Genomic DNA, 12,523 nt, shown 5'->3' with positions numbered 1-12,523 from the left:
GACCTAAAACTAGATTTTGAATGCTGGTTTTAAGAAGTGAATAGTTTTTGCATTAACACATTAAGCTACATAACCTGTTTACTGTAAATTAGGACTTGAAAAATCTACTCACCACTGGTAACTGTGAAGCATTTCCCAGCAAGTGAAGGGCCTAAATTGTTGTTTTTGCAGAATTTGACCCATTTTTTAAAAACTGAATAATTTCAATGTTTCAGGAATTACACCTACCCCAGAAATATCTACCAATTTTGGTTTTAAAATAACTTTTTTTTCCCTATTTTAAAATGTCGTCGGCCCCCCCCCCCCCCCCCCCCGCCTGTTGTAATGTAAAAGGTCAAAACTGGAAACTCTCTAATTTACTCCATGATCCTGCAAACACTTAAGTGTGTGTAATTTAATCACATGGAATTAGTTCCACTGAAGTCAATGGTATTTCTTAAATGAGTAAATTTATATGTGTAAATAAGTGTTTGTAGGTTAGGAGCTTTACTGGCTATACAGGAGAACAGTGAAGCTGACTTGGAGATAATGGTGAGTAGTCAGCAGAACATGAGCGCCCAGTGACTGTGTCCAGAAGAGCTAATGCAATTCTTGGATGCATAAACAAGGGAATATTGAGTAGGAATAGAGAGGTTATTTTACCTGTGTACTTTGCATTGGCGTAACTGCTGCTGGAATAATATGTCCAGCACTGATGCCCACAATTCAAGGAGTATGTTGAAAAATTGGAGAGGGTTCAGAGAACAGGCATGATTGAAGGATCAAAAAACCTGCCTTATAGTGACAGACTCAAGGCTTAATCTGTGTAGCTTAACAAAGAGAAAGTTGAGAGGTGACTTGGTTCCAGTCTGCAAATACTTACATGGGGAATAAATATTTAATAATGAGCTCTTCAGTCTAGCAGAGAAAGGTATAACGTGATTAATGGCTAGAAATTAAAGCTAGACAAATCGAGATTGGAAAGAAGGCTTAAATTTTTTAACATTGAGAGTAATTAATCATTAGAACAATTTACCAAGTGTCATGGTGGATTCTCCATCACTGGCAATTTTAAAATCTATATTGGATATTTTTCTAAAAGATATGCTCTTGGAATTATTTTTGGGAAATTCTGTTATACTGATAGGTCAGACTAAATGGTCACAAATGATCCGTTCTGGCCTTGGAATCTACTTACAAGGTGTTGTCAAAAACATAAAATAAACTGAAAAGATAGAGGGCTAGGTTTACCAGTGTAAGTCCATTGACTTCAGTGGAGCTATGCAAACTTCTACCAGCTGATGATTTAGCCCAGAGAATTTTGTTTCCTCTAATTCCTTTCACTTACATTTATTTTGTTACTTTTTTGTGTGAAGAAAAGTGAGCTTTTTTTTAATGATGTCCCATTTAGCTCTTTCATATATTAAAAGTTTCTAGCCCATATGGTTCTGAAAACTTAGCAAATTTAAACTGATGTAATTTTGTCTTCATGAGTCTGCAAAGATAGTGTTCATGCTTCTCTTACTGCTTATAGCTTGGCCAATGACAAGATGCTCGTCAGCTTCACTGAAACTGTCAGGAATCCTCTGAGCAGTAGTGAAACTGACAAGGGTCATGTCAGGCTCGTTCTGATTTTTGGGATACCAATGAGCAAGAGCAGACAGACTGAAGTTGTGACCTCTGGACATCGCTTTTGGCCCACTTCTTTTGTCTTTTATATATTAGTCAGATATCTCATACAATTTTTCAAGCCCTTTTGTAATCAAAGTGCCAGTGATGGGAGTTTGTGCATTTGGTTACATATAATTAGATCACTATGACAATTGGAATGTTACAGAAAATAAATATATTTGTATTATAATTATATTGTAATGGAAATCTGTTAGGTGCTGGAGTCACCTAGCACTCCATTTACCATGCTGTCCAATGTGTGTGGTCCCAACACTGCTGCTGTAATCATAGCATAACTTCTCTACTCCACCAGTCCAGAACAATGGGACTTGATACATTCCCAATTTAAGTACAAAACTATTGTTAACTGTGCAGAAAATTCCATAATCTGAATTTCATTGTCTTTGTGGCACAGTAGCTGAAAGCAGCAGGGAGAAATCTATTAGCGTATGGCTATTTAGACTTACAAATGTATCTGGTGGTACCCTTAGACCCAAAGTTACTGTTTTCTTAAACACATTTACTGTGGGCATTTAAGATAGCAGGTTACTTTATTTGATGTATTGCTACTATATAATACTTCATTATTTGAACACAGTAGGATTTGCAACATAATTACTTAATCTCGAACTGGGTGCCTAAAAATATTTTATATTAAGATACTCCAAATGTGCTTTGTGAGGTTTTTTTATGACTGAAATGATATTAAATTGTGTTTAAGATGTCATTCAGGCTATAAATTAATCTGATTTATGTTTTCTCTTGAATATTACTATTTACATTACTTCACTTTATTTAAATAGTTAAAGTCCCTCGTAATTTTCGCTTGTTGGAAGAACTTGAAGAAGGTCAAAAAGGAGTAGGCGATGGTACAGTAAGCTGGGGCCTTGAAGATGATGAAGATATGACACTTACAAGGTGGACAGGCATGATTATTGGACCACCAAGGGTCAGTACAGTAGGTTAAAACTTCTATTTTTTTTGTTTGTGGGCAGTACAAAATCCTATATTAAGATTACATTTTAGAGAAGCAATTCACTTAAAAATGTTTAAAATGAAAAATGTGTAGTTGCAACGATAGATTGTGACAGAACAATTGTAAATTAAACTGTCTTCAGTTTATAACTAATCATAGCCTGATGAAGTAACTTGAGTTAATGAGAAGCTACGTTCTAGTACACTCAGATATGTGCCGGCAAGCCTATAGTCGGTGTTGGGGAATTATCCACGTCAATTCTGATTTCCTTAAAATCTGTAGAAAGGCTAGAAGGAGTTGCATAGAACATTGCACAGGCCTAAGGTTCACATGGTGTAGGCACCTACTTATGTCTTCAGCAAAGCAATAGCTTGTGTTTATCCACATCTCTGCAGTTATTTTTATGTCTATTGAGTAACCTGTGTGAAGGGGTTGTGCTTTGAGGCTATTGTTGCCTGGAATATAGGCACAAATTAAAGCTGCATTTCCATCATTAATATGCAGCTATGCCCTATGATAGCTAACTAATTCTATACAGGAACTGTTGTTGGGGTGTTCAACCACCTTTTTGCTACATGGGAGGTGATGTTTTACTGCAAAACTAAATCTGCAAGGAGCATATGATAAACGATATCATTAAAAATTGACAGACACCTATAGTATGAGAAATTTACAGAATTTAAGAGAAAAGATAAGTAGCATTTTCAGCTATATTACATAATTCACTGCACAGTGTGTGAACGTAGCTTATGTATAAAATCCACCAGTATCACCTTCAAAGACCAGACAATTAAGTTACCTCTAATGAGACAAATTAGCATTAACAAAAGTTTAAGTTCCAGCTGAACTCTGAATTTCTTTAAAATATATTTTACAATGAAACACCCTGCAAAAGAGCTAGTAATCCTAAATTACTTATTTCTTTTTATGTGAGCATCACCAAAAGTGAATGGACAGATCTTAGAATGGGGTGTTTTTATGCTAAGGAAATCTGCTGACAAGCAGCTTCAATGATAATGGAGTACAAAACATACTTCTACATAAATAGAGACTTGGGCTGATACTCGAAGCGGCATTGTGCTACTAGGTTACTTTTACTGCTAGCGTTGAGTGACCGTGATAGCAGTGCTATAGTTTATTGCGCTGTAAGTCCGTCCCTGCCATAAGTCTTATTGGAAGAAGTAAACTAAGGCTCATATTGATAGTTAGGGGGTATAATGATGGCACTTTCCAAGCTCCACCAACCATCCAAATTCAGCCTACTTGGGAAACTGGAATGAGTTGTCACTTTTAGTAGATTGTGCAGAGGTTCAGAATGTCATCACATGTGTTCTGCTAGGCTCCTGAGGTTTGGATATACGAAGGCTGAATTCCTCTAAGCTGCGCAGCTGCGTATTAAGCCCCGTGCCCCTCCCTGCTGGCCCTGAGCTGCTGCGTCGAGAGGGGGTTGGGGAGAGTCCTCTCTCCCACTGCAGCCTGGGGCAGCCTGCACCCCAAACCTCTCATCCCTGGCCCCACCCCAGAGCCTGCACCCACTCGCACTCAATCCTCTGCCCCAGCCCTGAGCCCCCTCTCGCACCCTGAAACCCTCATCCCTGGCCCCACTCCAGAGCCTTCGCCCCTAGCCAGAGCCCTCACCTCCTGCACCCAACCTTCTGCCCCAGCCCTGAGCCCCCTCCCACACCCTGAACTTCTTGGCCCTGCCCCCACCACATGAATTTTGTTACATGCAACAATATGGAGGTGATGTGTCACACATCACCTCCATATTGGTGCACATAACAAAATTCATTCCACACATGGACATAAAAAAAATTAGAGGGAACGCTGTACCAAGGGACAAGGGCAAATAATGTATAGGCACAATAGTTACATGCGTTGGACCCTGGTTTCCAGAGTTGTGTGATGTCAGAATCTAAGCTTTTATTTAAAACCCTCCTGCCCCCCCTTCTCATTGTTGTAGAGAAAAACATTTAAAATGTAACCTGTTAACGGATACAGTCAAGGCTTTGGAGCTGTGCTCCGACTCCACTCCAGGCAAAAACCTCCAGCTCCGCGCTCCAGCTCCAGGCTCCGCTCCAAAGCCCTGAATTCCCCTGCTCTCTATCCAACACCCCCTGCTCCCTGCCCCCTTACCGCACTGCCCGGAACGCTGGTGGTGCTACATCTGTGCCGGCTGGCTAGGGTGCCACTGCTGCAACCACACAGCACAGAGCACCGGGTCAGGCTGGGCTCTGTAGCTGCACTGCCCCAGGAGCTCACAGCCTCGCCGCCCAGAGCATTGCACCGGCCGCGGAGCGAGTGAGCTGAGGCTGCGGGGGAGGGGGGACAGCAGAGGAGGGGTGAGCCTCCCGGGCCAGGAGCTCGGGGGCTGGGCAGGATGGTCCTGCGGGCTGGATGTGGCCTATGGGCCATAGTTTGCCCATCCCTGATGTAGACATTTAAATTATCATCATTGGGCATCTGATTGGGCATTGACACATTCACAGCCACAACTTCCCCCACACACCATTCACGCACGCCTGAGTAACTTCAGCCCAGGACTCACCAATGTTATTGATGCACTTCAAGATGTTGTAGTCACGCCAAAATAGCCAAATCGTAGGTTTGCCTTCCCCATCGGTGCCTCTGATGAGCTAGTCGAAAGTACGGTGTAAGTAATACGCCTTAAATGCAGCGATGGCTCCTTGGTCCGTGGGTTGGATGAGTGATGTGGTGTTAGGTGGCAGAAAGACAACTTTGATGTTTTCACACAGGTCGTCCAGGTTGATTGGATGAGCCGGTGCATTATCAATAAGCAATAAAATCTTGAAATCAAGATTTTCCTTGTCACAGTATTCCTTCCATGCAGGGACAGCATAGAGAGTCAGCCATTCTGAAAAAATAGCTCCAGTTATACATGTCTTCTTATTGGATTTCCAAATGACCGGAAGTTGTCCTTTGAAAATCCCTTGAGAGCGTGTGGTGTTTCAGATTGGTACACTGTCAGTGGCTTCATCTTCATGTCTCTGGCAGCATTACCACCTAGAAGCAAGATTAGACAGTCTTTAGCTGCTTTAAATCCGGGCGCTGTCATCTCCTCTCAGGAAATGTAAGTCTGCTCAGGCATCCTCTTCCAGTACAGGCCCATTTCATCGACATTGAAGACTTGTTTAGGGGAATAGCCACCTTCCTCAATTATTTTCTTGAGATAGGGAATTTTTTAGCTGCTGCAGTATCAGCACTAGCCGCCTCACTGGACATCTTGATATTATGCAGTTGGAAGTGCCTCTTGAACTGATCAAACCATCCCCGACTTGCTGTGAAAGTCTCTGATCCTTCACCTTCGTCTCTCTTCAAATGGTCATACAAACTTTTTGCCTTAGCTTGTATCACTATCAAATGTAGAGTATGTTTCGGTGGTTTTGGTCCTCTATCCACAGTGAGAGAAGATGCTCCATGTTTTCCAGCAAACTACTTTTTGATCGACTTATTGTAGTAGCACTAAGCAGTGTTGCACACCGAGCACTAGCCCTGATCTTGTCGGCATTATTCCGAATTGTTCTCACAGTGGTCGGAGTAAGACCTAGAGTGATGCCAGTGTCTACTGCATGCTTTTCTTGCATCAAAACGCTTTAAAATGTCTAGTCTCATATCCAAACTAATGGTTTTCCTGGTTTTCTTGCTGCTAGTGGTACTGCTAGGCACTCCACTATCGCTTACTGGACGTTTTTGACTCATGATGCTGGGTGATGCTTCTCCAGATGCGCATGCATGTGCTACTCTTCACTCCCTTCAGCCTGGACTGGCCGGGGTCATGCAGCATCAATGAACTATTGCAAGGGAAAGAATTTGGAAAACCTATGTCATTCTCCATGGTAATCTGCTCCCCTACTGGAAGCCCTGTGGGTTTAGGCTAGGACTAGTTATGGAGATTCTTACTTTCTTGCAGGTTCTTACTTTCACAGGAGCCCTCCTGGAGGACCAAAGGCCTCTCTTCCAGGGTGCCCTGGAAAAATGGCCCTGCTGTAGCTCCCCTAGTAACCATGCACTCAGCACCTGGGCAGCATTGCAGCCAATGTAAGAGGAGGAAAATAATGTTTGCTGCAGGGGCAGAGAGATGCAGCTGGCATTAAAGGGAATGGCAAAGCTCCTGTGGATTTCCTACCTTCATAGGAGTAGGGCCAGGTTCTGTGCATCTCTACGCCGCTTCTCCCCCTTGCTACAACGAAGCAGGTGCTGGAACTGTATTCCTGTAACTTGCTTTGGGCAGGCTGCTACCCCCCTGTGTTCTTACTTCCCTCCAGCGAAGGGGGGGAGCAGATAAAATGTTGTTTATTCTGTAGCACGACAGGGTCTCTGCTGTGCACTACCCACAGCTGCTTTGCAGGCATCTGGTGGCCTCGCAAGCGCTTGGTGTAGAGCCCTATTCCCGAGCAGGGCCGTTGGGCCATAAAGCAACAGTGAATTGCTGGGAGTGGAGCAGGGGGTAGTGTGCATGTGCTGTGTGTTTACAAAGATACTGTACGTACAGTACAGTACTATAATTGGGAGGTGCCCCCGCCTTACCTCACACAGGCACAGCCCACTAACACTGGAGACAATGAGGCAGGCCAGGGGGCTGAAGGTGCTGTAGGCTAGGAGAAGCACACTGAGCAGCAGCAGCGGTAGCTTTCCCTACTCTGCAAGCACCAGGGGTGGGGGCTCAATCCTCGGTCAGCCCGCCCACTCCACCCCTTCCCCCAAACCCCCACCCTTAACCCGCTTCTTCTCCCCCTTTACTCCGCATGCCACATCTTCGTTCCTCCCTCCCTTGCCCACAGCAATCAGCTGGTTTGCGGCATTCAGGAAGGAGGGGGGAGGAGCGAGGACACAGTGCGCAGGCTCCCCCTGCCTCCTGAACGCCATAAGCCATCTGAATGCTGTGGGCAGGAGGCAGGGGAGGGAGGGGGGAACCTGCATGCCGCGCCCTCGCTCCTGCCTCCTGAACATGCCACAAGCCAGCTGATTGCCATGGGGAGGAGCGAGGGCACGGTGTGCAGGTTACCCCCTCTCTCCCCTGCCTCATGCCTGCGGCAATCAGTTGGCTTGCGCTGTTGAGGGAGGGGGAGCCTGCACGCCAAGTCCTTGCTCTTCTCTCCTGCCTCCTGAATGTTGCAAGCCATCTGATTGCTGCAGGCAGGAGGTGGGGGGAGCAGGGGGAAGGCGCTGATCCACGGGGTCTGCGGGCGGGAGGCTCTGGGGGAGGTGGGTAGGGGAGCTGATAGGGGGCTGACAGCAGGCGTATGTGACTGTGGAATGTGGAAAGCAGCTACACATAATCATTCTTTACCTGACACTCAAGCTAGCTGCAGCACATTAGCACAAACAACTCCATATGCAATTTCAGGGGGTATAGACACCTGGAGGTAATAGAATCAGAGAAGAGCTACTGTAGGCAATGTGTAGCTTCTGGCAGAAAACAGGAAATTGCTAATGTTGCTCAGAGCATTAAGAGCCTCTCTGTTTTGAAGATGAAGGTATCAGATAGCTGCAGAGTAAGGAAACAATGGCAGCATGGCCACTGAACAAAAGGTTGTTGACCAGTGAATAGGAACATGGAGGGATAATCATTTCACAAGGAAGTCCTGAGATCATTTGGAGCTGGGATTGATATTCCATGCATATCCACTGGTTCTATGCAATTATAAATAAGCTCTGTCTCATCTATACTGCTGCTGATCCCAATTCCCAGTGGGATGATGGATTGATCTGTTTGTCTTTTTAAACAACTAGTTTTATATTCTGTTCTATGTGCCTTTTTTCACCACAAGAGCAACGGATTAAACCTAAATCTGTAGCAATCACTTGCTTCATTTCTTTAGGCCCTCAGATTTCTGGAGTATCCTTGTTTTCTCTATAAATAATATAAGATTGTCCTAAATTTTAGGAATTGTAGCCACAAGCCAAAACTACTAATCAATTTCTGTGGTGTTTGAATCTGTTTAGAACTCCCTCTTTCAGGGAAGAAAATTGGAAAATGTCATGACTGTACAGCTTCAAGGTTTTCTCATCTTAATGGAATTTTTAGACTGTCTACATATTAAGACTGCCCTGATTAATGCAGTTGAAAATCTACTCTTGGCACTGAATAATAAAAAATCGTTCCTGATGACACTCAGATCTTTTAGCAGTCTTTCATGCTATTAACTTTCAGGTGCTGGTGATAAAGCTGTGATCCCTAAGAAAGGATCTGGATGCCCTTGGATGACTGTACCCATTCCTAGAAGGGAGGAATTAGAGAGTGGTTATGAGCACTGTCCTGTATTCAGCCAGATATCTTTCCAACTGTTTCATTCTGTCCCTTTTGCTGCTTTGTTTATATAGAGCCCACTCAGGGGAGATAATCTGATGATATGGATTGTGATGTCATCGCTATAATCCTTACTGTGTCTATTAATTGGCCTGATTGTGGACACTCTCTTGATCACTGGACTAATTAGCTGAAATTTTTACTCAGAGTGACAGCTAACTGTGACATACAAGGTTAAGGGTGGTTCTTTGTAGATAGGGGAAAGAGTTTTGAGGAGCATGTTGCCATTTTGGGTTTTTCGCCTTCCTCTGCAGCGTGGGGCACGGGTCACTTGCTGGAGGAGTCTCTACACCTTGAGGTCTTTAAACCACGATTTGAGGACTTCAGTAACTCAGACATAGGTTAGGGGTTTGTTACAGGAGTGGGTGGGTGAGATTCTGTGGCCTGCATTATGCAGGAGGTCAGACTAGATGATCATAATGGTCCCTTCTGACCTTAAGTCTATGAGTCTCTGTATATTATATGCACTGGTGAGACACGTATGGAACTTGGGTTGATCCTGACCTGCTTTGTCAGGATGGAGGCCTGTATGTCAGTGGCCTGGAATGGCCATTGCTATCTACAGCTGTAGATTATTCAGAAAATTCAGTTACTGTAGAACTGACCACAATCCTCCATGCTTTGATTGTGTCTATGCTAGTCTGCTGTAATAAACTTCAAATTGGGCTTCTCTTGACATTGTTAGTCTACAACAGTTTTTCTTTGAATTCTTGCACATTTTCATTCCTTTGTAGGCGTGTGCACGTCTCATGCATAGTTGTTGGGTACCACTGAGGGAAAAATTTCTCCATCGAGATGGTTCAAGCACCCTCTGTTGCCACATGCCATTGCTCTACTTGGAGTCCAGACTCTAGGACCCTGCAAGATGGGAAGGTCTCAGAGTTCAGGCTCCAGCCCAAGCCCAAATGCCTACATCACAATTAAATAGCCCCTTAGCCTGAGCCCTGTAAGCCCAAGTCAGCTGGCATGGGCCAGACACAGGTTTTTAATTGCAAGGTAGACATACCCTCAAAGATATTTGAGGGAGAGTCTCTCACTGGAGCACACTTCAGCTAAGAAGAAGGAATCACCACCTTCAGAGCCTGCACCAAGGCCATCAAAGGCGTCCCCCAAAAGATCTCTGGTGCAGAACCATCAGTCATTGCTGCTTCCATCCACCCTGGAGGTGTATGCAACTGCAAGGGATCTGCTTAGCCTCCCTGTAGCAGTATCTCCAGAAGTGCAAGAATGTTTACAGTCAGTACCTAGGCCTGCCATGCCAACCTCTCTGTGTCAGGAACTCATGGTACCGTTACCTCCCATGCTACGGGAAAGGCCGATGCAGTCAAAGGGCAAGGCTCCAATGATATCCCTGGTATCGCAATCCCCTGGCTCAGGTTACTAGCCCCAGTCCCAACTTGTTCTGCTCACCCCATGATGTCGAACATTGTGACATACCAGGGTGCACTCCAGTCTAATGAGCAGCTGTCACCCCTGCCCTGCGACCTTGGGTGCCTTACAGTGCCTTGTAAGTAGCACCCACCTGGGCTGCTCAGAAACAGCCTTCCAGCATGTAAGCCACACCCTCAGTGTCCGTGTGTAACTGCAGCCTGCCAGCCAACTTGGGTTACACTGTGGCTCTCACCAGCTGGGTTATACTGTAGGGTGACCCCAACACACCCTCTGTCTTAGATTTGCCCCCAGAAATGTATGTCCTGTACTGACCAGCCCTATCCTGGACAGCACAAGTTATATTAAGTCTGTTATTCCTTAAGAGAATAATATGCACACAGCTTGTCACTATGCCAAATGGAATTGCCCAGACACCTCAATTTAAACGCACTGGATTAGATAAAACAAGTTTATTAACTATGAGACAGATTTTAGGTGTCTAAGTAATGAGGCTTAAAAGTCAGAAATGGTTGCAAGAAAAATTAAGATAAAACATTATTGGTGCCTAATTTAACAAACTATGTTAAATTCAAAGCACAGTTTTCTCACCATATGCTTTCAGCAGTCTTGCTGACCAAACTTCTTAGGTCATAGACTCATAGTAGTGTAGGACTGGAAGGGACCTCAATACATCATCTAGTGCAGTCCTCTGCACTCAACGCAGAACTAAGTAATAACTAGACAAAGGGTGGCCAACCTGAGCCTAAAAAGGCATCAGAATTTACCAATGTACATTGCCAAAAAGCCACAGTAATAGGTCATCAGCTCCCCACCCCTACTCCCAGCATACCTGCCTGATCAGTGCCTCCCCCTCCCTCCCCACACCTGCTGATCAGCTGTTTCGTGGTGCACAGGAGGCTCGGGGGAGGAGTGAAGGCATGGCAGGCTCAGAGGAGGGGGAGGGGGCAGGGGCGGGGCTTGTGGCAGAGCCAGGGGCTGAGCATTGAGCACCCCCTGGCACATTGGAAAGTTGGTGCCTGTAGCTCCAGCCCCAGAGTCAGAGCCTATACAAGGAGCCGCATATTAACTTCTGACGAGCTGCATGTGGCTCCAGAGTCACAGGTTGGCCACCCCGATCTAGACCATTTCTGACAGGTGTCAGGACCTCTCCCTCCCCTTCACCCCGGAGTCCAATGAATGCTTCCTTTGTTGCTTCAGGTGCAGTGAATGCAATGGGCAGGGAGACATAGGAGTGCCCTGGGTTGTTTGTCCCTCCTTTTTATAGTTTGTCCCTCGCTTGAAAAACATTTCCAGCTGAGCATCAGGAGACAGAGAGTCTATGTGGAAGGATGTTTACTGCTGGCTTTTTCTCACCTGTTTTGGAGCTTTATTTGTTTCCCTTCCTGCTTGATGACTCTGTTTACTGCTTAAATGCAAATGAAGCAGAGCGCACATGCCTTTGTTTAGGACAGACCTGTTTACCAATTTCAGTTTGGGCAGGGCTGTGAGGTTTGAAACGTGTTAATAACATCATACAGGGATATCTTATAATTTCACATACAATATTGCCATGCATGTTACCAGGACAATAACAAGAAGCAAATTATGAATCTTCAAATGATACCTCCCAATGCTTTGCATGCTTTGTACAAAGCTTATTACAGTAGTGTGTAGGGTGTGAATACATGGCTGGCACAGACGTTTCAGATTCTTCCTCTTTGAACTCAGAAGTGCATTCATCTGTGTCCCATACAAGATAGCAGGCATATCCTCCAGCAGAGACTTGGGAACCAAGGGTCATGCTACAGTCACAGCACTAGCCTCTGCATTCTAAGGGGCAATTGCCTAGTTTAAGTTGGGTCTGAAGCCAATATCAGCAGTCGTTCTGGACACCATGGGGTGTCCCTTCTCCTGTTAGGCCCTCTTTGCAACCATCTTGTTCTCTGGCATTAAGATTGCTATGGGGGCATCATTCTCTGGTATTCAGTACCGAGATCTGCAGCCAGAAGTCTCTCCAACAGCTTCCCCATCACAAGTCATGGAGCAGCTACCACCTTGGAATCATGTACTGTCCTCTTCATCACCACCAGGTGAGGCTGTTGTGGCAGCAAGTGATTCACCACTGCCAGAGGGCCACAGGGCTCATCAAGATCTATTGAGAAGGGTGGTCTCTGTTCTTGACATTCAGGCAGAGG

General features: G+C 45.1%; 1 protein-coding gene across 5 annotated transcripts in view; it reads left to right on the top strand.

Moving 5' to 3' along the window:
* The window catches only part of UBE2V2 (ubiquitin conjugating enzyme E2 V2), a 49,044-nt gene that overhangs the window by 11,739 nt on the left and 24,782 nt on the right, over nucleotides 1-12,523 (top strand). For 4 of the 5 annotated variants that reach the window (XM_045004472.1, XM_045004469.1, XM_045004467.1 and 1 more), the window contains exon 2: nucleotides 2,454-2,608. In XM_045004472.1, coding sequence (XP_044860407.1) covers nucleotides 2,555-2,608 — 54 coding nt within the window. In that variant the 5' untranslated portion in view covers nucleotides 2,454-2,554. The remainder of the gene's footprint in view (nucleotides 1-2,453; nucleotides 2,609-12,523) is intronic. The other variant, XM_045004468.1, reaches the window with a different exon arrangement.

The sequence above is a fragment of the Mauremys mutica genome, chromosome 2 (genome assembly GCF_020497125.1).
Source record: "Mauremys mutica isolate MM-2020 ecotype Southern chromosome 2, ASM2049712v1, whole genome shotgun sequence".
NCBI classification, from domain to species: Eukaryota; Metazoa; Chordata; order Testudines; family Geoemydidae; genus Mauremys; species Mauremys mutica.
The sequence above is the reverse complement of the archived record's forward strand: the minus strand, read 5'-3'. Positions and strand labels throughout refer to the sequence as shown.